Source organism: Larus michahellis, chromosome 14, assembly GCF_964199755.1.
Source record: "Larus michahellis chromosome 14, bLarMic1.1, whole genome shotgun sequence".
Taxonomy (NCBI): Eukaryota; Metazoa; Chordata; class Aves; order Charadriiformes; family Laridae; genus Larus; species Larus michahellis.
In genome coordinates, this window is record NC_133909.1 from 6,804,972 (window position 1) to 6,829,440 (window position 24,469).

The 24,469-nt window shown below is 55.6% G+C and overlaps 1 protein-coding gene across 4 annotated transcripts in view; it reads right to left on the minus strand.

The window, feature by feature from the left end:
• ITGB4 (integrin subunit beta 4) overlaps nt 1–24,469 on the minus strand; it is a 31,068-nt gene that overhangs the window by 4,723 nt on the left and 1,876 nt on the right. For 3 of the 4 annotated variants that reach the window (XM_074607600.1, XM_074607599.1, XM_074607598.1), the window contains exons 2-37: nt 20,922–21,013; nt 20,521–20,603; nt 19,680–19,781; nt 19,030–19,234; nt 18,379–18,475; nt 17,890–18,061; nt 16,947–17,210; nt 16,456–16,545; nt 16,172–16,294; nt 15,854–16,021; nt 15,485–15,561; nt 15,131–15,342; nt 14,750–14,853; nt 14,481–14,579; nt 13,670–13,796; nt 13,418–13,537; nt 12,827–12,933; nt 12,468–12,501; nt 11,859–12,047; nt 11,253–11,356; nt 10,749–10,807; nt 10,091–10,114; nt 9,777–9,925; nt 9,517–9,696; nt 8,810–8,958; nt 8,251–8,455; nt 7,146–7,306; nt 6,612–6,792; nt 6,255–6,392; nt 5,517–5,699; nt 5,183–5,314; nt 3,966–4,166; nt 2,898–3,071; nt 2,237–2,410; nt 1,135–1,284; nt 272–460 (exon numbers count right to left, since the gene is read on the minus strand). In XM_074607600.1, the coding sequence (XP_074463701.1) occupies nt 272–460; nt 1,135–1,284; nt 2,237–2,410; nt 2,898–3,071; nt 3,966–4,166; nt 5,183–5,314; nt 5,517–5,699; nt 6,255–6,392; nt 6,612–6,792; nt 7,146–7,306; nt 8,251–8,455; nt 8,810–8,958; nt 9,517–9,696; nt 9,777–9,925; nt 10,091–10,114; nt 10,749–10,807; nt 11,253–11,356; nt 11,859–12,047; nt 12,468–12,501; nt 12,827–12,933; nt 13,418–13,537; nt 13,670–13,796; nt 14,481–14,579; nt 14,750–14,853; nt 15,131–15,342; nt 15,485–15,561; nt 15,854–16,021; nt 16,172–16,294; nt 16,456–16,545; nt 16,947–17,210; nt 17,890–18,061; nt 18,379–18,475; nt 19,030–19,234; nt 19,680–19,781; nt 20,521–20,603; nt 20,922–21,003 (5,008 nt within the window). In that variant the 5' untranslated portion in view covers nt 21,004–21,013. The remainder of the gene's footprint in view (nt 1–271; nt 461–1,134; nt 1,285–2,236; nt 2,411–2,897; nt 3,072–3,965; nt 4,167–5,182; nt 5,315–5,516; nt 5,700–6,254; nt 6,393–6,611; nt 6,793–7,145; nt 7,307–8,250; nt 8,456–8,809; nt 8,959–9,516; nt 9,697–9,776; nt 9,926–10,090; nt 10,115–10,748; nt 10,808–11,252; nt 11,357–11,858; nt 12,048–12,467; nt 12,502–12,826; nt 12,934–13,417; nt 13,538–13,669; nt 13,797–14,480; nt 14,580–14,749; nt 14,854–15,130; nt 15,343–15,484; nt 15,562–15,853; nt 16,022–16,171; nt 16,295–16,455; nt 16,546–16,946; nt 17,211–17,889; nt 18,062–18,378; nt 18,476–19,029; nt 19,235–19,679; nt 19,782–20,520; nt 20,604–20,921; nt 21,014–24,469) is intronic. The other variant, XM_074607601.1, reaches the window with a different exon arrangement.

Consider the following 24,469-nt stretch of genomic DNA (forward strand, 5'->3'; position numbering starts at 1 on the left):
GGGGCATGAGTAAGAGGTCAGTATCGAAGAAGGTGGTGAGGAGGCGCCTGGGAGGGGTCTGCACGCAGCATTTATGAAATGAACTGGAAAGTCTCAGCTATCTAGACAGCTAGTGGAAGGTGAGTGCATGGGGAAAATGTCCTATTTCAAAATGAAAGGAAAGAAAGGAGAGCTCAGTATGTAGTAAGGAGTGAGAAAACAGCAAGGCCACCACTATAGACAACAGCAAAGACATCAGTGCCCCCTTTCCCCCTTCCCCCATCCACCTCACCTGGTACAGGGCTGAGTGGGCTTTGTGGGTCCACCTGAGACTCTATGGTGATGACTCCTTCCCTCTCAGGGCCCCAGCCTTCCTCGCTCTGTGCCTTCACCTTGAAGATGTAGGAGTGGTTGGGCAGCAGGTCCTCCACCACCACCGAGTTCTGGCAGGGGTTGGGAATGGTGAGTCGGTGCACCTCTCCTGGGACACACAGGGAAAGGAGACATCAGCTCCATGTTGCAGGCACAAAGGCAGCACTGTGGCTTTCACCTACACTCTACCTCAAATGAACTGCCTGGAAAAGTCATCCAGGGCCCTTTTCCTCAGTCACATCCATCACACCTCGCCACCAACAACTGCTAGTGCAGGATGAGATGTTGTTCCAAAAAAGGCTTAGGGCAAACAACAACTTATTGAAAACTCATGAATTTTCAGCCAAAGAGAATTACATTTTCACTAACATTGCCCCAAGTTTCATGTAAAAATAAGAGATTTTCATTGCAATCCTTCCTCCAGGTCCAACTTGACAAAAAATCCTTCAACTAAGATGTTAGGGCTGGTGAAGAAGGAGTCCAAGGTTTTTTGGAGGAGGGGTGACTCCACAAGCAACGCCAGGAATTGTCGCTCCCAGCAGAAATGGGGAATGAGAGCTGTGGGGTAGCTGAGACATTTCCTCAAGGCTACACAAAAAGCAGAGCTGGGACCAGTCGGTTGAGGTTGGAAGGGACCTCTGGAGGTCATCTGATCCAACATCCCCTGCTCAAGCAGGGTTAATCCAGAGCCAGTTGCCCAAGAGAAGACCTGGGCCACACTTTCCGCCCCCAGAAACTCCCACCACCAACTGCCCGGTGGGCACCTGCTGACTGTTCACTGACCTCCATTGAGGAGCTGGTACTGCACGCTGTAGCCCTGCACCTCCTTCTCGCAGTGCGGCTCCTGCCAGCTCACCTTCAGGGAGGTGGGTCCCAGGGCGGAGAACACCAGGCGTGTGGGGGTGTCGGGGACACCCAGTGGCAGCCTGGAGTCTGAGACAAAAAGGGAACGTCAGGGTGGAGATTTGGAGGCTGTGGGTTAAGGGGGCTGAGGGAGAGGAGGGAGTGGCCCGCGCAAGCGTGGGATGGTCCTGATGGTCTGGGGAAAATGTGATAAGAGGTCACCTCTGCAAGCTGGCCCATCACAAGGGGCGACTGGCTGGCTCTGCACACCTACAGTGACGTGCCATGGCCTTGGGGTGCTAACCTTGTGTGGGATAAGTCAAGGCAAGCTTCGTGCCCCCGTGGTAGAGAGAGCAGAGCAGGGGCTCAGGTGCTGTGTGTGGCCCCCTCACTAACCCCGAAGCACCCTGTCCAGTCTGCCAGGAGCTTCACAGGCATCTTCAAATGTTGCTCAGTTAAGATTGGCCTTAGTCTATAGCTAAAGCAACCCGACACCTCCAGGGACTGTTGAAGGGGATGGAGGCAGCTGGGGCCAGGTCTGGGTGTTCTTGTTTCCTCCCAACTCAGCCCACTGGGACACAAGGCTCGTGGCAAGCACAGCAGCCTCCCAGGTGACACTCAGGGACTGAAGCCTCTCATTGATATGGGCTTTGGCCAAGGAGCTTGCAGAGGGACATCTCATATGGAGCACACGTTCTCCCCAAGAGTCCTCCAAAGGCCTGTGGGATAAGACTGAGAACAACAAGCTTGTTAGGAATGAAGAGGACGGAATCAATGAGCTGATCAGCCCATTAAAGCATGGTGGCAGCAGTGGTGAGTGTTAATCAGCTCAGGTGGGTTGAAACACAGCTGAAGTCACCTGCAAATGGAAAGGTGGTGTGATGGAGGCACGGTCCGGGTCAAGAGGAAGATCAGTGCGGCACACAGCAAGCCATGGAGAGAGGGTTTAGGTGGAGTAGTGAATGGTAATAGCTCATGGATGGCCGGTGGCTTGGCTGTTATGGGATGCATGGCTGGGAGGAGACACTGGACAAAGCTGTACCTATGTACTTGCAAATCCCCGCGGACCCATCAGTCATGATTATAGAGTCCCGAAAGCCAGTGCTGGGGTAGTAACCCTTCACCTTTGCCCTGCTCCTGAAACCCACATCCCGGGGCCGTGGGATTGTCCTCCCAGCATCTTCATGGATGGGAGGGAGGAATCTCCCCGGGTAATCTACAGAAGCGGTGCAAAAGAAAGAGAAAAACACCATTGGAGACTTCAGAGCAGGTTCAGCCCGAGTGGTGGCTCCTGCAGAGGTGACTTTTTAAGGCTCAGATTTGAAGAGCCTTTTAACAACCTTCTGTCAGCACCAGCTGATGTACATGTGTGGAACTGAAAGGCAACCATGCTGCTAGTGTTAGAAGATGACACATATGCTCTTCCCAGAGTGCTTTGCGGTATGAGAATAAGGATGTAGCTCCCTTTCCCTAGCACTCTGCACATGAGGGATGGGAACCCTTTCCACACTGGTCTGGGAGCAGGGTGGCCTTAGCAAAGCACCTACACATCAGTGGTGAGGATATGACTTTCCAGATCTGTGGTTCATAGGCCCCCTTAGCTGTGAGCACAGTCCTCACCCCAACAGGACTTGCAGGGCATGGGTCCGAAAACAGCCGTGGGGGTGGAAGGAAAGGACAGGTTCCATCACCACAGTACTCACCATGCCCCATTAGCATCGTGGAGTAGTCTCTTGTCAGTGAGGAGCTCCCCATCACCCTGTGCTCCTGCTGCATGTGTGAGCTCAGTTGGTGGTAGCTGGTGTTTGTTGTCCTCGTCAGTGTGCCACTGCCACTGCCAGGGAAGGAGAAGTCCACTCGGCCATTCAGCAAGTGCTCTGTGAAAGAGGGCACACCATGAGGAACGTGACTGTGGACAGGGCTGCTGCTCCAGTTTCCATGGGGAGGAAGCAGGAGGCATCATGGTGCGCCCTGCCTCGGCTGCATCCCAGCTTCAGCATCTGGAAAGTCACTCTGGAGTGCTACATCTAGAACAAGCCACAACCACCCAACGCAATGACGGGGAAACAAATAAGTAAACAGAGACTTTGTTCTACACCCAGCACCAGAGACACCCATGGTGCCCAAAGTAACTCCAGACCTCGGCCTCGCTGGGGCACTGCCTTGTGGATCTCACCGTGTTCTCTTACATCTCTCCTTTGACGCAAATACAGGTATATAATTTCAGATTTAAAAAGAAAGTGGAAGAAAAACAGCCCTTTATGGAGGCTGTTTCTCCAAATCTCACTCTGGATCCTGTCTCAGCTGGTTCTGAAAAGCAAACTCTGATCCATTGTTCTGGTCCTTGACAAACCCCCATCCCTTCCCAGCAGGCCAGGAGAGATCAGCTACCCATGAGAGAGTGATTTCTGTTTAAAAGTCCAGCAGATCTGCCCCAGAAGCTCGGGGTGCTTAATTAAGGTGAGGAGCTGCCCTTGGAGGTGGCACTTAGTAGGTATCATCTGAGTTTGCTCCTGCCTCGAAGGTCCAGCCTTTTGTAGAAGCAACTTGCTAGCAGGCTCCCAAGTCCGTGCCGAGATGGGGGTTACCTTGACACTCTTGTGAGGAGACACACCAGGACAAGGTTTTGAAGCAGACTACATCATGTGAACAGTGCATCACGCCAACACAAGGATGGGCACACAAGGAGAGGAAGGGAACATGTACTGGGCCCCATGGCTCGGAGCAGGACGAGACAGGACACTCAGTGCCATAACGAAGCCGTCCTTCACCTGCTTGGGGCCGGGGCGTCCCACTCCTCCTCAGGCTGCCAGTAGCCATGTCACTGTCCTCCTCGTGGAGGAGACCCTCGGTGTCTGAGGAGAGGTGGCTGCTGCCAGAGAGGCGGGGAATGGTTTCAGGTGGCAGCCTCCAGGTGATGCGGCGAAGATCCAAGTCTTCTCCCAGCAACTGCACATATTTCCACCTGGAGCCTTTTGGGACAACGCAAGCACTGGTGTTGGCATGATCTGCAGGGCACAGAGTGGGCTACCCACCGCTTTTGTGCCACTTGCTGGGGAGGGGAAGGGGCAGGCGCCAGTGGGAAAGACACCCCTTCACAGCCCATCTTGCCAAGTGTTGGCTGATGAGTTCAGGCAGTGCAACCGTCGTGTGACTGGTAGATGGAGGATGGTGGGAACATGACATACACGGGGTTCCTCAACCCCAGGGATGTTTTCCAGCCCCGTGTCCATCATGACAAAAGGTGAGTGTCAAAGTCCCACCACACGCCTGTCCCTCTCATGAAGAGTCTGTGACAATTGTCCTCTGATCAGGAGAGGTTTCCTCACTCCTTAGTGTGCACTCAGGATGGTCGGACTCTTGGTGTTACCCCTCTGAAAGGACCAAGGACTCACTCGTGGATCTGGTGAACCCCCCTAGGGAAGACCCTCCAAATCCTACTGATAAGACTCATCATTTCACTTATGGCCCATCTTCCTCTCATTGTCCCAGTACAAGACAAGAGAGTCAGCCTCATTCAGAGAGTGAAGTGATGGAGGAAGAGAGGCCAGTGCCTTCCCAGCACTTGGTGAGTTCCCTCCTGTTGGCTTGGCCAAGACGCTGAGCATCCAAGGGACTCAGAGATCTGTGCCTTGCCAGTGCTTGTTTGCTGACGGTAACTCTCGTGGTCCAGCCAAATGGCAACAGGAAGGGAAGATGAGCAGGGAGAGCCATGAAAAGCTCCTCTCCCACCCCACGTTGAGATTTCTCCTTGCCTCATGGCTAAGAAAAGGAGGGACTGGTCTTATTTACACTATGACTAGTGAAGACTAGTCAAGTGTTCCCATAGATGCAGCTACTGTGCTTTGGAAAGGCTGATCACCATCTCCATGACTTGGATCTCCCCATCTCCCTGAGGAGGAAAGGAGCAGTGAAGCTCATTGCTGAAAGCTGTTGTTAAAGAAAATGAATGTTAAAAATGACCTTTGCAAAACTCAGAGCAAAGTACCTGAATCGTCAGAGACACTGGGATGCTTGCTGCCAGCTGGAGAGCGAAGCACATCTGCACTGTACATCAGGTAGCTGTCGTAGTCCTCACCTCCCTCTGCATCAATGATGGGGACGTCAGGGATGATGGGGACTGAAGGAGAGGTGGAAAGTGCCATTAAACAAGCAGCTCAAAACCACACAGGCCTCCCACGCTCAGGCTGGCCTTCAGCATTCAGCAGGTTGGCTGGTGCCGTAGAGTGAGCAGGATGTGGAGAAGCAGCTGGGATGATGCGGAGCACTCCCCAGCACTGCTCCTGTCCCCCCATTCCCACCCAGGCACGGCAGTAACTCACTGGACATCGGGCGCTTGGGCTGCGTAGCAAGGTTGATGGTGGCTTCTCTCTCAGGTCCCCAGCCAGCACCATTTCTGGCCTTCACCATGTAGCGATAGGGCTGGGACTCCCTCAGGTTTTCTATCAGCACCATGCGCTTCTTTGGGTCTTCAACCAGCACCTTCTTCATTGGGCCAATGGGTACTGCAAATATGGGTATGCCTATCACCCACAAGGTCACGAGACACAGAGGACCCCCACAGCACCCCACCCTTGGCCAACAGGCTCGCTGAGGTTTGGTGTCAGGACACAGCCTGGCTCTGGGACAAGGTGCAGCAGCTATTTGGGCTGCTCATGACAAGCATGACATCGTCTCGGGGAAATGTCCAAACTGAATGCTGAAGTCAACCTACAGCAGAGGTCTCCTGTTACCGGTGTGTCACCAAATAACAACTTCCTGGCACCCTAGCCCTAGGTCTAGACCTATGAACTAAGTTTTTAAGATGAAAAAAACCACAAAACACTATGGAAGTGAATGGGAACCGAGTGTGCTTTGGGCTTTTCAGGATTAAATCCTGAGCGGTGATTTTTCTGTACTCCTTCCATCAAGAAGTGACCCCTCCAGATCGCAGTTTTCACAGGAAACATGCTTGGAGCTGTTCTGGTTCTGCTGCTGCTTGGGATTGGCCCATCCTTGGGAAAGTGTACTCCAGCCCCTCAGCCTGACTGGACTGCTCTGGTCAGAAAATGAGCTCTTACCGTTGTCCTCGTTGACGAGTCCGTAACTGACTTCATAAGCCGTGATCTCCCCATTGGTTTCTGCAGGCTCAGCCCAGCTCAGCTGCGTCACGGTGGAAGACACGACATTGAAAGCCAAGCGTCCTGGCTCGCTGGGGACTGGAAAGGCAAGAGCAAAGGGTCCAGGTTACTGAAAGTTGGGAGCGAGTGCACGCAGATGCCCAGATCTCCCTGGATCACAGCTGGGACACAGTGGGAGCCGCTCCATGCTTGTCCCCAAGACTATCAGAAGCTCAGGGTCGGAGCCCTGACCCCATGCTGGGTTCACAGGCACCAACTTGCTCCACATAGTGGGAAGCAAAGTGCAGAGTCACTCACCCTCCTCAAGTGTGCGGCAGTGGATGATGTCGGAGTAAGCCCCTTCACCCATGGCATTGTAGGCGCAGACTTGCATCTCGTAGTCACAGAAGGGGTAGAGGTTACTCAGCTCTGCTGATAGGGCTTTGACATCGATGAGACGGGCTTCTGACTCGGGGTCTCCTTGGATCCAGTATTTCACCTGGCAAAGCAAGAGCAAGCCATGATTCCTTCAGATCCTCACCATAATGGGTGAGAAATTCCCCATCTCTTATTAGATCTGCTCTGAGAAAGCCAGGGTGTTGTGCCATTCTTCTGAAATGGGAGGCCAGAACAGTCTGGGTATTTCACGGTGTGTGATGGAAAGGGAGAGAACCCACCAGGAATCTTTCCTGCAAATCCCACATCCACCCAGCCATGGTCCCTCACGGATGGAGGGGGCCAGAAGGGGTGAGCTTGCTCCCTCTCTTGGGCGTCTTCTCCCCATCCCTTCAGCACAAATGACTGCATGTGTGTGAAACCCACACCCTCCCCTGGGATTCACTCCCCCCTTACCTTATACCCCAGAGGTTTTCCCGGTGGAGGAAACCAGTTGAAGCGGATTTCCCTGGAGCTGAGAGCGTCAGCGTTGGGATTAAGCGGTGCACTCAGGCGGCCTTTGGGGGACTGCGAGACCTGTCCCAGGCCAGTCATCAAGGGGACACCATCCACCACCTCTGCAGACACAAGGAAGAAAGGTCACATCAGTGCTAGCCCCCCACATGGAAAGAAAAGAAGGAAGTGTGCCTCTCTCCAGCACCGCCCTGCCATCCTGAGCGAGCCTCAAAGAATTTCTGAGGGGTAGATCCCCATCATAGGGAAGGGAAACTGAGGCACTTGGTGATGACTTCCCCCAAAGCCACGCAGCAAGCTGGCATGAGAGTTGGGCTCAGAATCCCCGAGTCCTGCACCTCCTGCTGCTTCTCACAGGCTTCCCAGGTACAAAGAAATGAAGAGACCACCTTCTTGCCTCTGAAAATCTTTAGCTTTGTCTGAATGTATTTAATAACTTCCTGATCAGTTGCTTTGTGCAACCACGAAAGAAGACAGAGATTGGCAGAGCCTTCTCGAGTCACCCAGTTGCTTCTCCTGGAAACCCACCAAGTCCAGCCGAGAGCTCTCTGGAGCCTCTCCAGCCCCAGTGCCTGCCCCTGAAGTGGTTCTGGTTGTCCAGTCACAAGGGACTTTCTTGTACCTCCAGCATTCATGTCCAGCACTGTGATAAATACCTTTACGTTATCGACCCACTTGATGACAACCTTTACAGTTTTGCTTGTCCAGCCCCAGGAAGCACCAAGCACAGCTCCTGGCAAGTCCCGCCTCTCCCCTATTTTTATAGCTTTTTTATTCAAATCCCCAAGGAAAATGAATGAAGGATCCACTCTATTCCCTTTTGCGAGGTAGATTATCCATCTTCTTCCCACCCACTGTCTATACCCACTAACGCCTCTAGAGGGAGGCCCAAATCTACTGCTCGGAGCTGGAGGAACCTCCTCATTGCCGCTTTTTGGGTGAGGAGCAGGGCTGGAGCTCTGTGCACCGCTTCGGGCTGAGCTGGTCCGGTGTGGGGGTCCCACACCCCCTGCTGCCATTTCCCACCACCTGGCTGCCAGCCCCTAACCTGGGTCCGCGATGGTCACCGTGGTCTGGGGGTATCGCCCGATCTTGGCGCCGTGCTTGGGATGGAGGAGGTCGATGGCGAACTGCTTGAGCTGGCAGTTGTGTAAGAGGGTATCTATTTCAGTCAGCTCCAGCAAGGGGACCTGCACCTCCTTTCGGGTCTCTCCGGGCTGGAAGACCAGGTCACCCTCTGTGAAGGTGTAGTCCTGGAGGAGAAGGAAGAGGTGAGTGATTACAGCCCACAGCATCCACAAGAAGGCTCCCAGAGATCTCCCCTCATCTCCCAGTGAATCCCCACTTGCCTCCCAAGTGCCTACAGCTCAGGGAGCAGCCAGTACCCTCTGCCCCTGGTACCGGCAGCCTCTCAGGCCCCTGAGGCACAGGGAACAAAGGATGGAGGGGAATTAGCCCTTGTGCTAACTTCAAGCCCTGGGTTTCCTCTCTCCCACATCCCCCTTTGAGATTGACCAGCTGCTCCTACGCAGCCCCAGGGTCAGTTCCTTCCCACCGCTCTGTGCCCGCTCATTCCTGCCTGCCAAGGCCAGGAGCATCACCCTTACCCTGCCATTCTTGGCGGTGAGATCCCGGGTCCTGTAGGTAACTTGGGATTTCCCGTTTTCTATGATCTCCCGGAGGACAGGGATCTTGGCCAGCTTATCAAAGCGGCTGTGGGAATAGGCTGGCTGCAAGAAGGTGATGAGGCTGCTGGCTGGAAGGGGCAGGAGAGAAGGAACATGTAGAGAAAATACATGAAGAATCGTACTACAAACACACAGGTGTCCTCCCTGAACAGAGTTCCTATCACCCGTGGGTCTGAACGGTGTATGAAATATTACTGCATGGGCTGGAGACTTTACCACTCCTGACTCGAGCTCCCTGCTCAAAACAACCAGACGGGAAGCAGAGGCAAACTGCTGGGGCCGTTCACCTGCCCCAGGCACAGCATAACAGCAAAGAGGTTTTACTTCACTCCAGTGACCTATGAACCGGAGCAGCAGAGACATATGGTCAAACCTGGATCTGCCATGGAATTGGTAGCATTTAAACTTGTGATGGTCAAATATTTGGTCTCTGTCACCAGGGATGATGACCCTTCTTTAGAGCTTTAAAAGTTTCCTTAGTTTAGACCCAGGTGATTTAAGACAGGAGTCACCAAGCAAGTCTCTGGTCTGTCATCTGGGGGAGCTCAGATACACAGGCTGTGCCTTCCTTAGAAACCACCTGAGTCCATCTGGGCATGGGACATTCAAACACAAACACCCTTCACCTTGTTCTTTGATGATGGTGATGTTGACAAGCCGGCGTCCAATCTCTGCGATGCCAGTGGGGACATCAATGGCCTCCACCTGCAGCTGCTTCTCATCGTCATCATCCTCCCTGATGAAAAGTGGGACACGGACATCCACCAGCTCCACAGACTCTTGAAACTCCACCATCCCGTGAGCATCTGGGGGAAGGATCAATGGTGAGAGGTGGGAAATGTCCCCCCTGCCCAGCCAGGAGGCAGCGCTGGGCTCTGCTCCCTACCTTGGTCTGAGGTCACGGTGTAATAACCCGGTGAAACCTTCAGGTCATTGAAAGTCTCGTGGGAAACGTGCTTTTCCACCACTTTGATGATCTCTGGTTTGGCTGAGCGAGGGGCAGTGAGCACCGTGTCCACAATGGTGTGGTCCTGCCTGTGACGGGTGGGAAGAGAAAGCCAGGTAAGAGCTGAGGGCAGGGTTGCTCATCTCACATAGCAGCCGGAGGGGCTAACGAGTGCGTGGGGCATTCGGTCACCCCACGCGTGTGTGTACAAAGAAGAAGACGCAGCACAAGAGGGGGCTGCTAGTTCCTCTTACCTTTTCCCAGAATTGGGCTGTAACCTGGGGTGGGAAATAAAAAAAAAAAAAAGAAAAAAAAAAATCAGAGTGACTAACACATGTGGGGAGACAAAGTTCTGCGTGAATCACAGCCCTGTGCAGGTCTGAGCTGCGGCAGCTGCCCTGCGGGCGCCAACCCATCCCGCAGAGCCCGTGGCCCCATCACATGTTCCCTCCTGCCTGGCAGCTCCCTCCACCCCTGGGTTTCCCAATGTAATGAGGAACGTGCCCACAGGGATCACATCTGGTCAGAGCCGTGGGGAAGGGCTAACACTCCGTGCTCAGCGCTGGCATCCCCAGACTCCTCCGTCCTGCCCCAGGCACTCCTAACTCTGCACAGGGCTGAAACTTGTGAAATCAGTGGGAATTTTCCCATTGAGCAGCAGGTGACAGGGATTTGTCCCTGTCTGGAGGAGTCTCAGGTCCAAAGCCAGATGCCGCCGAGATCACCAGCACAGCCGGGTGGGCTCTGCTCTGCAGCCCTGGGCGGGTGAAGCACCACACACGAGGATGTCTCACAGCCCACGCTCCCTCCCAGCATCCCGGATTTCACACCCCAGCCCTCAGGTCCGCTCCCTCACCAGCAGTGCCCTGGGGGAACACTGCCCTGCAGGAGGTGTCTCACGCTCTGACTCACCTGAACTTGGTCTGCTGAACCTTGTGGCAGCCGGGGATGCGCTTGAAAACCTCGTTCAGCTGCAAGGAGCAAGAGAGACTTTCACAACACAGCCCTTGCGGAACAGGGATGTGTTCGGCGAGCAGATGTTGCTGCCAGCAAACACGAGAGTCCTCTGGCCACCCCTGGGTCCTCCCCGCTCGCCCTGCCGCAGCAGGCAGAGACCGCCACAGGGCTTCTCTCCAGGACATGGCAAGAAGCTCTGAACTGAAGCCAAACAGGAGCTTCAGACCACGTGCTCCGAAGCAAACCTCAGATCTCATCAATGTGACGCTTTGATAATTCTCACAATTGTGATCTTAAAGGTTGTGCTTTCTTTGAGAAAGAGGAAAAATTGCTTCTTGCTTTCCAGAGCTGCGTGGACGCACAGGGATGGGGCGCTCCCCCTTCCCCAGCATTGCAGACACCCCACAGTGTGGTGTCCCCCAGTCCCACCCCAGGCCCCCCTCGTGCCCAGGCTCGTACATTCTCATCGACTTCCTTGCGCAGCTGCTCACACTCCCGGGTGTCCGGCTTCACCAGGTTCTGCGTGAAAAGCCGTGTCAGCCTCAGAGACAGCCCATAGGGAACTGGAAACAGAAATTCCCAAGTCAAACTCCTTCCTTCTTAGTGAAATAACCCAGACGAAAGCTGGAAGCATGGGGACACGCATGATGCTCAGTGTCCAGATCCTGCATTGCTAGCACCCAAACCCCATATCACCAACAGAGAAAACACGTGGAGAACTAGAGGGATAACTGGGAAGCTCTCTGCCAGACCCAGCAATGGAAATGGTGCCCAGTGGCGGCTCTGGACTGATGAGGCAGCAAAATCAAGGCTGGGTCACTAAGCTAATGAGACTAAGACATGGCCAGACTGTCAGGAGGTCTCCAAGGCTACAGGGCTGGACGCAGGAAGGTGCTGCTCAGCTTCCCCCAGGATGGAAGCAGATGAAGGGACACCCCCCCCTTTGCAATCCGGCTTGGAGGTAACACCATGGCTGCTGGAGCTGGGGCCACCACTGAGGGTTTGTGTCCTTTAAAGCACCCGGAGCACCTCCTCTATGCGCTGTTCCTCAGACGTGGCACTCACTGAGATCTTTGGGGTTGGTGGCAGCGAGGGAGGTTAAGCCCTGCTTGTGAACGTTGTTGTTGATCTTCCAGCGGATGGTGTCCCGACCTTTGAGGGACCCACTGCGGACCATAGGGGTGTCCAGGTGGTCGGAGGACATGAGGCTGTGGCGAAGCATGTAGTGGTCCTCCTTGAAGCCAACGGTGCGACCTGCAGAACCAGGGGCAGTGTCAGAGTCTGGGCAGATCGGGACAACACTAGCCATCAACTTCCCAACACTGGAGACTTTGTTCCGGGGAATTTTTGGGGCTTGTTTGGATGTCAGGAGTGGAGTGGGGTGGAGAGGGCAAAGGCCGTCCATGAGTGAGGAGAGCACATCACACCAGCTAGGCATTACAAGGGACACTGGTCAGGGGAGAGCCAGCAGTGGGATTCCCAGCAGGGCACACCAGGGTGTGGGGCAGGGGGGAGCAGTGGAGCAGCAGCTCAAGGGCTCCCTGGCTTAGGCTCTCTTCTAGGAGCTTATCCCCCGATCCACCTCCCCAGCTAAGAGAGGAGGAGGAGGGACACTTATCCCAGCACACACACCCCCACATGGATCCCTCTCCCCCCAGTCCCAAGGGCTGGTACCTCGTGCGCAGCAGGGAAGCAGGGCCAGGCAAGCCTAGAAAACAAGTGGACAAAGACACAATCACTTTGCGGCCCAGGGCAAAACCCCCCACGTCTCCACCTGGGAGGATTCACAGCAGCAGGGAGGGTTGGGCACTGGATGGGTAGGGGTCTGGAAGCTGATTTTAGCCAGATATCACTTCAGTGGGGAAATCCCACAGCAACTTCTGTCGACAACAGCAGACATGCTGGATACGACTGGGATCCAGCCCCTGCCAATCTGGCCATGCTGGAGGCTGGGTGGATTCTGGAAATTTGTCATGGTTTTGGCCTTTATCTGGTCCTCTCCCCAGGCTGGGGCAGTCAGCTGAGGCACTCACCTTGCAGCAGGCGCAGAACTTCCAGCAGAGCAGCAGCAGCAGCCCCAGGAGCAGGATGAGGAAGATGAGCAGAGGGATGAGCCAGAGGAAGCTCCCCGGCGGGCACTCTGCAAGCGACAGCAATGTCACTCCCGGGCATCAGCCCCCTGCCTGGGGCGTGCAGGGAGGGAGCAGGCAGGGACAGAGAGGAAAGGCTGGACCACAGCTCTTTGAGGGATGGAGCAGCCCGGTTAACCTTGGGAATGGCTTTCTTGGCGCTCACAATGAAAAGTGCTGTTCAGGGAGAACTATCCCACCTCTCTGCTCGCATCCAGCCACCCCAAGGGGCTCTTCAGCACCTCGCATCTCTCCCCGCCCATGCCGGCAGTGGGAAGGCACTGAGCTCTAAAGATGCTGGTCTCTGAGGATGCTACTCTCTACACTCTGCAGTTCAGGTGACAGCCAATGTCACTCACCCCTGACACTGCCTGCAGCTGACCCTGCCCAGGGACACAGCAAAGGGACAAAGCGGGGATCGGAGGTGCTGTGGAGCAGGTCACTGCTGATCCAGACCCCAGGCTAAGCATCCCCTCCTGCCGGGTCCCTGCTCACCTTTTTTCTTCTGCACGTGGACGGTGGTGTTGGGGAGGATGGTGGGGTCTCCCTCCAGGGTGTAGTGGTACGTGCAATCGTCCTCCTCATCCTGGAATGAGCAGTACTCGCTGGCCTCCTCTGCAGAGCGAGGGGACATGGTTGCAAAGTCATCAGGACCAGAAAAAGCTTGGGGACCAGCCCCACATGCACACACACATGGGGCAGGGCCCATGGGAGACACACCGCACCCAGCTCTGCTTCTCCCAGTACCTTTCTTCAGCTCTTCCACCATCTGGATCTGGAGGTGGCACTTGCTGCAGTTCCCTTTCATGTTGCCGGTTCCCCAGGCCTGGCAGCGAACGCAGTCCCGGATGCTCTCACACACCGCCTGGAAGCCCTGGACAGAGAGGTGGGATCGTCAGGAGACAGCCCACGGGGAGCAAGGGAGGACATCGCCTCCAAAAGGCAGAGCTGGAGAGGCAACGCTGCATCCTCACCGCGGTGCCAGGGCAAGGCCAAAAAGGGGAATCACCGAGAACAAGCAGCTAACGAAGGCTTTACAAGCCCAGGAGCCCAGCACAGCCGTCTCCAAAATCTCTTACACCAACAGCCTGCATTTGGGCAGCAATTAGGATCTTTCTCCAAGGGTTTTAGGTGGCCTTAACAAAATAAAACCAAGCCAGCTTTCTTCACTCCTGCTCTGGCATTAGCCCATATTTGTCAATGGGGAGACTGAGGCACCAGACCATTAAATGTTTTTTTCTAATCTTGAGACAAATCGGAAGGAGCCAGGAGCCGAGCCTCAAACCTCTGCCCTTCTCCGGTGTGCAGACAAACACAGACAGACGTTCAACAGATGCTGCCACTGAACCAGGGGGCAAAGAAAGCCCATGGCTGCAAAGCAGCTCCCATACCAGACCCTTCCTGGCCACTGAAGGCAGGACAGGCAAGACTAACCCCTGCTCAGGATCTTGCTCCTGACCGAGATGTGCCTTCATCCCTGCTTTGCTTTCCTCCCCTGGATGCTCTGCATGGGAAGGAGAAGTGACCAACCCAGAGGGGACCCCAGGCTGAGCCTCACCAGGGAGTAGCTGATTTCGCAGGTGGAGCTGGTGTACAGCGAAGCCTTGTCACAGATGCATCTGCCGCATTCGCACCTCCCATGGTTATTGCAAATGCCCTGGGAAAGAAGAGGTGACAGTCGCCATCCGAGAGCAATCGTAGACACCCAGCGGCACCAGGGGTCAGCAAGGCGCCAGCTCCCAGTGGTCCTAAGCCTCGGGCATCAGGGCAATTTGCTGCAGCCCTGCCTTGTTTGGGTGTGCCTGGTGCAGGCAGGGCAGGACCTACCCCTCGGCTGTCGATGCAGGTGTCGTTGCTTGTGGGACATTCACAGCCCGGACCCTCCCAGCCACTCTGGCACACGCAGGCGCCCTTGGAGCAGCGGCCGCGATCTGCAACGCAAGAGGAGGTGTTACCCAGGGACTGGTGCTGCACCTTTCCCCGGCCCTGTCTGTGCCTCTCCTGCTTTCTTTTGGGGTGCAGAGGGGCTGCAAACAGACTCCATGGCACCCTCCCTGCACATTTGCAAGCCCAGAGTCCCCACAGCCCACTGGTCGCTCAACCCCCCACGCCACCAACCAGGGACACCCCGCCTGTGCCACCAGGATGGAGCAAGGCACAGTGAATCCCTCAGCTGGGGGATGCTGGGGGCGGCGGGGCTGCTCTCACCATTGCAGAGGAAGCCGGAGGTACGCGGGCACTGCAGGACGTCGTACTGGCAGAACGGCCCATCAAAGCGCTGCGTCAGGTCCTCGGAGTAGCACTGGCACTTCCCACACAGGCACTCCCCCCGGCCCGAGCACGGCTCCACATCCCCGGGGCGGATGCAGGCTTCGTTGTCGGGGGATGACGCTGGGGAGCAGTCGCACGTGTCCCCTCGCCTGGTGGGGAGGAGATGGCGCTGAGAGAGGTGGGAGCACAATGCAGGACAGCAGGGTCCTGGGCAGGATGCTCACGGCATGAGCGTGTGTCACTGAGGGTCCCCAGACCCAGCAGGAACCCTGGGAGGGACAAAGTCCTTACCAGCCTGGGTGGCAGATGCACTGTCCACAGGCAAAGTCCCCATGGAAGCTGCACTTGGGCGAGTTAACCTGTTTTTGCTGTAGGAGAAGAGAGAAGAGGTGTTGCAGAATGGGCTCAGCTGCCCGTAAGACCATTGCTGGAATCAGAAAGGCAGATTTAGGGGAAAAGTTTTGCCCACAAGACCGAGTTCTGCCATAGGACAACATGCCCAGCTCGGCACAGGCAGTGATGAAGATCTTTTTGGCCAGGCTGAGCCTCCGCTGAGTGACGGTGACGGGTTGAGCGGGACCTACACGTGCCGGCCAACGCATTCCTACCCCAGGATGGCCAGAAGGAGGATATCTCTCTGCAACACGCACCCCCACGTACCTGTTCACAAGGACACACGTCACAGATGACAGAGGCTGTGACTTTGAGGCTGTCACTCAGGGAGGTGGGTTTCACGTGGATAACTCCCTGCCGGTCTTTCTCAGGGAGGCTGCAGACGTGCTGCCCGCCGATGTACTCAAGTGCTTTCACACGCACGTTGAACTTGCCCTGGAAGGAAGGGACATGCCGCAAGGATGAGCCAGCACCGCTCAACCACAGCTCGGCCAGACCAATGCTGGGTGAAGAAGGAAGGAGGGATGCAGCGGAGGGCTCAGCCCCTCACACACACCTTCCCTCTGGGGCCATCCAAGGACTTACCACTTCTCCACGGGTGATGTGGAAGGAGCCAGATTCTGTCTTTTCATACATCAAGGAGGTGAACTCTGTCTTCATGGCTTTGGGGACGAAATCAGCTCGGATGTCCATCTTGGAGCGGATGCGCTGGGTGGCAGAAGATAACCACAGCACTGATTTGTCAGCAGTACACCTGCGACCACCCCGTGGCCTGCCTCAGAGGGGCCACATCCCACCTCCTGCCGGCTCTCCTGAGTAGGAGGTGCCCACCCTCTGCCTTCCCTGGGAGCGAGAGTGAAGATCGTTACCTCAAAGGCTGTGCGGAGCAGCTCCACGATGTTGGAAGAGTCCTCCTGGAGCACCCCGATCTCAGAGATGGGGAAATACTTGTGAAGCTTCTGCAGAGAGACAGGAGCCGCCTGAGCCAAGGCCTTGAGAAACCTCCTCTAGCATTGAAGTGGGCTCTGCTTTGAGCAGGGCTTGGACCAAAGGGCCCTTCCAACCTAAATTACTTTCTGGCTCCATGTCCCCACTGCTTTATAAGAAACAGACATCAACACAGGGATACCTCTAGGAAGCCAGATCTTCACACCCCAGTAATACACCCTGAGACCTCCCATGATCCAGAGCAGCCCCCCAACACACGGCAGCACCCTCCCAAAATGTCAGGGCATTGGTTTAACACTTGGGGACCAGAGACGGGAGAACGTTTTCTCGTCACAGCTGAGCTGCAGGCAGAGGAGGAATGGTCCTGGAGGAAAGGTAAGCCCACGTGGCACCACCACAATGGTTTCCTCACCTCATAGTAACTGTAGGAGTGGTTGGTGACAGCAAAGATGGGGATGATGTTGTGTTGGCCCAGCAGGCGCACCAGGGTGGGCACTGAAGGATAGTCCTGCTTGGTGTCATATGCGTAGGTGCCGTTGTCGTCGAGGTGACACTGCTCATCATTTCGCGCCAGGATCCCTGCCAGGACGTTGGTACCGTCAGCTTCATAGTGAAAGGCGGATTCAGTGGAGAACACGAGCAGGTGAGTGCTGTCCTTCCTCCAGCCGATCTTATCCTACAGCCAGGGAGGGGGGAGAAGGAACCTTTATCTCCGTGCCCGCCAAACCACTGCAGAGCATTTGCAGCCATTGGCAGGCCAACACTGGCAGGAGCTGGAAACCCAAGGGGCAAGGCACCACCTCCACTTGGCGGCACACACAGCCAGCTACGGGGCCCTGGGAATCTGAGCCAGCAGGTCTCTGCCTCCCCCATCCACAACCCCAATTTATAGGATGTCTCCCAGCAGCTCGGTGCCAGACACGTATAAATATGGGGGGCAAGCCCATGCTTTTCTGGACGTGTTTGGAGCTGTGCTCATCCCACAGCCAAATGGCCAAGCCCAAGCAGGCTGTTTTCCAGGGAGCAGAGTTTCACCACCGCAGGCACGAAGGGGAACAGAGCAAAGAGTACACGCAGGGTGCCCAGCAATCAGCTCCTGTGCTGGGGGTCAAACACCAGAAGTACACACACAAATGGCCTAAGACCTAGGAAAAATTGGGAATGCAAAACAACTCGGCACCAGGAGCGTGTGGCTGGGAGGGCAAGAGCCGACTGTAGATGAACATATAACCTGGGCTCCCTGGTTGTCTCGTCAGTTGCCCAGCATGCTGTTCTTTCACTCATCACCCAGTATCAAGAAGATCCGCTCATTAAGAAGAGAGCCACATGGCTCCTGCAGCCCTGGCCACCATCACCTTGCAAACAGCTGTCTGCAGGATGGCATCAAAGCCGCCCTCAGGGGCATCCAGGTTGCCAGAGATGCGCTCTTTCCTGAGCTCCTTGCTGAAGCTGTTGATGTCGCTGGTGAGGCGGATGACATTCTTGAAGGAGAAGGGGGAGTCGGCATTGTTCCAGGGTTCGCGCAGCCTAGGAGAAAGGGGAGAGCAGGGTTTTTGCTGGGGGACAGGAGCAAAGGGACGCAGGGACACCTGGGTGCAAGGTTAGGAAGTGTGGGTAGAGCATCCAGGGCCTGGAAAGTCCCTCAAGAGAAGACATGAAGTTGAGTTGGCAAGCTATCAGCACTGAGAGGTCGAAGGGATGAGGACAGAGATGGAGAAGAAGACAAGACATGCGATCTGTTGTGGCAGAACCACAGATGGAGAAGATCAGGAAAGCCACAGAGAAACAGAAGGCACCTGCCCTCCCCTCTGCTCCCATCCCATGGACCCATTGGCCTCACTCACTTCTGAGGTCTCATGTCTGTCTGAGGGGATGAGACTTTGTCCACAAACTTGCCGAATCCGATGGTGTAATTGGAGGTCAGGGCTTGCAGGAACTCCGCTGGGAGGAGAAGGAGGGAGGGAGGAGGAAACACATGAATAAAGAGATGTCTGTGAGGTTGCTGCTCCAGAGAAAGAAGTCCTTTCCTGGTCATCTTCTCTGCTGGTCAGGTCTTGGATAAGACTCCTGAACTGTCAGCTTTTAAGCTCTCTGGGATAGGGGCTTGTCTTTTGGGGTAGGAACCTCTGCTACCTCTGGTAGCCCTTTCCAAGACTGGAGCTTATGCAATAGCACGCACCACACCTATGGGTTCAAGATGCCAAAGCCACTGCACGGATCAACTCTGCCAGCACCAGCCCCCACACTGGGCTGAAAGGGGAGAGCACGAGGAGGAGGAGGAGACGATCCCTGCGGGGCCAGGAGAGACATCGACCCACAAAGCTGCACAAAGCAGCAATAATAAGAAACTCTAATTAAAACAGACACCTCTCAGCCCTTTGCCAGTTGCATCCCCTTTCTCTGGGGCTGGCAGAGAACTCACAGCCGTGGGCAGGAGCGAGCTGCCTGCCCTCATCAGCAGCACAGCTCCCCTCTTCTCCCAGCTCTGGTCTCACCTAGTTTTTCGCCCATGCTTTTGAGGTTGTCCAGATCATCAGACATAGAATAGGAGAAGTCCATGAGGATGTAGAGATCCACAGGGCTCTCCAAGGGCTGGAAGACATCCATGTTGAAGCTCATCTCCTCCCCAGCTCGCAGCTGCATGAACATGCCCTGGGGGGACACCTGTGTCCTCTGCAGGGACGTGTTGATACTGAAGTTCTGTGAAGGAAGAGTGACATGAAGGGGATGGACTCCATCTCCTACGCAGATGCAATGAGGAGGAGGCAAGAAGCAGGGAGATATATGGGAATTGGAAAGGCAGGAATGATCACGCTCCCTTCCCTCACGTACAGCCGGGAACTGGGGCAACATCCCCATGTCAACAGGTGCCCAGCTGGGCACCTCCTCCAGACCTTGGCATTTTGCTTACATCTGTTTGCCTGAAAAGCCACCCCAGCCCTAAGCGATCAGTGCTGGTTGCCAAGAGGTTCATCAGCTAGTGAGGGCAGTGCATTGTTTTTGAGTAGACCCTACATAAACAGAGGTCTGGACTTCATATTTTTCCTGCTAAAGACTCTGGAGGAGGATGAAGGACATGAAGGACACTGCGAATGGTGGGACCCCTCAGGAGAAGCCGAGCAAGGGCTGTCTCCCCAGCACCCACCTGCTGGGTCTCCATCTTGCCCCTGGTGTAGACGATGCTGGTCTCCCCGCAGCCGGACCGCAGCAAGTTCTCCCGCAAGTTGCAACGAGGCTCTTCAAAGCTCTGCCAAAGGGGCGAGAACATCATTACAACCACAGAAAGCAGCAAATCCTCCGTGAAAGGGGGAAAGCCTCTTGTCAGGGTCCTCTGCTGAGACCATTAGTGAGCCTTTGGGAGCAGGAGCCAGGCAGAGAGATGGGGGCGAGTGTCATACAGAAGAGCCGATGTCACCCAGCACCAGGGAAATACAACCACCAGTGAATTACTGGGTTGTCTGGGATAAGACTTTCCCTCCATCCCTTGCACCCACTGTTTCAGATCTGGCACATGGGAATTTTCTGATAAACCCCTGTATTCCTGCAAGTTTGCCCTGGACTCCCATTCCTCCCCATTTGTCCGCACCAAAGGAAACACAAGATTTGGCGCTTCCCATCCAGACCAGTTCTTTGCAGAGAGAAGCTGGAGCCAGAAGCTGACCCTGCTCTTGGGTCCCTCTCCCAGTTTTAACCAGGGGTGAAAGAGGGGAGATTTAGATTAGATATCAGGAAGAAATTCTTTACTCTGAGGGTGGTGAGCCCCTGGCCCAGGTTGCCCAGAGAAGCTGTGGCTGCCCCATCCCTGGAGGGGTTCAAGGCCAGGCTGGACGGGGCTTGGAGCAACCTGGGCTGGTGGGAGGTGTCCCTGCCCAGGGCAGGGGGTGCCACTGGGTGACCTTTAAGGTCCCTTCCAATCTAAACCATTCTGTGACCCCTCCATCAGCATGGTGGGAAGCACATCACCAGGCTCCCCTGAAAGGTCTCACCTCATCAGTGCAGAAGGAGCAGTCCTTGTCTACTCGGAGGCACTCGGTGCAGCTCTTTGCCCGGGACAGCACACAACGGTTATCTACCAGGAAAGATCAGGGGATGAGGAATGGAGAAAACCAAGTGAGCCATGGGAGGGCATGAGAAAGGCTGATCCCACTCCTGGGGGAGTTGGTGGAGGTTCTGCCTGGGTGGTTAGTAGAAGCCAGCTATAAAACAGCAGTGGGGTAGCAAGAGAGGGGTCCCAAATACCAGGGTGATAGAAAACAGGAGGAAAGACACAGAACATGTCTTATCCACTTGAGAACCAGCGTTTCTGGAGCCCAGGAGAGGTACGCAGAGTCCCCATGGGGCAGCACCAAGGGGAGACCGCAGACGGACCTACCGCGGCTGCACTCACCTTTGCTCCTTTGGCAGAGACCGGTGGCACAGAGCAGGGACAGGAGGAGCAGCGCGGCACATGCCCGTGGCAGCACATCCATCCTCGTCCTCCTGAAACACATGGATCGCTACGTTGTAGAGAGCCGAGAGACGGAAACGGTCCCGGAGACGATGGGAGCGGCTTCGGCAGAGCCCATCCAGCCCTGCCAGGGTGGGACAGCCCTGCCCGCCCGGAGGAAGCCAATGCCTGGAGGCAATCTTTGATCTCGGCAGGGCAGGGCACAAAAGCAGAACCAAGAGCAGCTCATTTTCTGCTCGGGCATGTGCCAAAGGCTCAAAGTCCCCAGCAAATGCCAGGGCAGGGCAGCTGCCACACCACAGCACCCATGTCCCCTGGCGTCAGGGTGCCCGGGACAGTGGGGCCGGTGCAGGCAGCCGGAGCCCAGCGTCATCCACACGTGTGAGCACCGATTAGGTCAAGACCTTGCTTTTCCTGGCAGGTTAAGGGAAAAAGAGGGGAGGAAAACAAAGCGACCGTCTGCATCTCTCCCCAAAAACAAAACAGACCCCTCCCTTCGGCTATTTCCTATCGCGCTAAGAGTTTCCAGGATGGTTGAACCAATAATAAATAGAGGGCAAGGCCTTGGGAAATGCCAGGTTTGGAGCTGTTGAATGAATCCGTGGTCTTGAGAGCCCGGCAGCTCCCCTCTGTCCTCTCCAGGGCAGCAGGACCCCTCGCGTGGACCCAGAGGCCAAATCCTAGACAGAGTGAACCATTGTCCCTGCACCCACGCATGATTTATTAGCTGGCCGTCAGAAAACTGTAAGTGCCATCCAGAAGTCGGCATTTGGACGTGGTAAACACAAGAGACAAAGCTGGAACTCGAGCTCTGCGGCTGCTGTGCTGGAGGGTGGTCCTGACCCCAGCACCCCAGCAGGGCAAGTGGGGACAGTTGAGGCAAAAAATATGGTGTAAAGATATCATTAAAGCATCTCAGCATCTCCTTTCTGAGAGATGCAAGTGTGAAATATAAGATGCAAATGAATTGTCTTACAGCTTCTTGCTCTCCAAGTCCTGACTCTAGAATAAATAAAGAGAATGTGAAAACCAGCTGAAGCAGGGAAGGAAAACGGGAATAGTTGTTGTGTGCAGTGAAGATGTCCGAGTTCCCAGGGGGACAACCAGCAGGCAGTCGGTCACTCGGTGACTTCGCTTCTAACAACCTGACCTGGGGCCCAGGGAAACCCCTGGGAAGACCCGTTCTAGTATCAACAGCGTTGTATCGCGCTGTGTCCTGCATCGGCCACTGAAGCAATGCAAATACATTGAACGCGCAAAGCTGAGCACTCGCAGAAATCGCCGGAGCACAGGGCTCTGACCAACACAGCATCAACGCCGTGAGGACACCTCCCTTAGTGTTCGCACTTTGTTCTCCATGGTGGTCGCTGGATACACAGGTAACACGTGATAAGATGTTCGTATCTCAGTTATCTTGTCAGCTGTGCTCAGAGGGATTTGGCACACAGTCATTAAACCTCCATAGCTGAAACATGAGAAATATGGAAACCTGGGGGCAGCATCTCTGCTGGGGGACACCCAGGGAAGCTTTGCTGTTCCTAAGGACCTGGTAACCAATGGGCTGATTTTCCAACAGGTAAGAGGGACCAGTTGACCAAGGGAATCTCTGTATTTTCCTCCCGCAGCCCGTGAGCACAGCTCTCTGCAGCACCCACCATCCCCAGCTCAGGTTCTTCACAGCTTTGGCTTGGGGGGGTCCCCCAGCCAAGCCCCAACGCTGGCTCTGAGGCCAGCAGTTATCCTCATCCCTGGACATGCCCGTGATCTCCTTCAGCAAAAGTCCTTGTGACACTTCCTGGCAAATGCTGTGTCCCTCGCCACTCAGACGGGTGGGTTTTGAAGTCAGGAAAGTCCCTCTCCGCCTTGCTCCGCCCCAGCGAGCCATGCCAACCACAGCCACCAGCACTACCGAGACGTGGGGAGATGCCAATTAGAGGTGAGATGAAAGGGTGGGGAAGTCCTTTGAGCCCGTCAAGGGAAAAAAAACAATGAAAAAAATCCCCTGAGCACTCGGCAAATCTCATCTCCCATCATGGCAAAGGTCACTAGGGAAAGACTGAATACAGGGGACTGGATTGCTCAGCTCTCGCACCCATCTCCCAAGGTAGCCTCAGAGCACAGACCTCATTCATCTTCCTTTAATCTGAAGTCAAGAAAGAGCGAACAGATGGATGAATGGACACACCCTGGGCCTTAGATACATAAACTGCTGTCATGTCTTTTCAAGTGCTGAGATAAAAGGGCGTAAACCTCAATATTAACATCATGCTGCCCTGTGAGCCACCGACCTCTACGGATTTAGCTGTGCAGCTGCCAGCTCACAGGGCGTTGGTGGCCCAGAGCATTGTCGCTGCCGGCCGCAGGAATGCAGCCCGTAATATTTGTGCAAAAACATGTGAGTGACCATCCCTTGATGTCAAAAGCATCCTCTGGAAGGAAAACACCACTTTCACTTCAGAAAACCTGCAGGGGTTTGGTTGGATTTTCATTACGATAACCACAACAAGAAGAAAAGCAGCCATTCAGTTGTGCAAACACAAGGAACGCAGCAGAGCAGCTCCTGGCTGCAGATAAACATCCTACCCCATCCCAAACCACCGCTCCGGCATTTCCTCCTGGCCTCCAACCTCTCCCCCAGCCTTTGTCTGCACCTCGGCACAGCCAACAAACCTGCTCCAGAAAGACCCCAGGACCCCCCCGAGCTTGGAGAAGCCTGGGCTGGGTAGTTCATCCCCCCAGAACAGGGGATGCTCCAAAGAAACCGCTGGAGCAATGACACGGGGGACAGGGCTGGAGCAGCAGAGCTCTTTCCCCCTGTCCCCTCCCTGTCCTGACCCAACCACAGCAGCTCCATGCTGGGAAGGACAAGGCTGAAGCCGGGCATCGCCCTGGGGCGGGTGAGGGAGGGGAACCAAGGAGAAAAGGAATGGCAAGCAACAAGCCCATGGTGGAACCCTGGTCCCAGCTGCCATGCAGGGGACACCGAGCAGGCTGGGGACACAGGAGTGGGAAAGCCAGGGAGATGCTCAAGCTCCTGGCGCAGCCGTTCCTCCCTCAGCAGCGGACATCGCCCCTCCTGTGGCTGCAGACCCCCGTCCTGACAAGGGGCACATCATACACCCATGCACGATGGGGCAGGACGCGTCCTGGTAGATGCGAGGCATCTAGAGGACCATGTGCTTGCCAATGTGTGCCAGGGACAACCACACGGGCAGGCTGCGCTGGTCACCATGATCAGCCCCAGCACGGGGCCGGGGGTCCCGAGGGAGAGCTGATAGCGATGGAGGCAAAGCAGAAAAGCAGGGGGGTGCCTCCCCCGGGGACATCAGTCCTGCTCCGGCACCAGCAGCACAGCGACAGCCACGGCAGCTCACGCAGGCTCAGTTCCCCACCCAGGGCAGAGCTGCGGGTGCATGGATTAGGGCCACGAGTCCCACTCCCTCACTCCCTCCCCGAGCTACTCCTTCCCCGGCACACGCGGCAGCACA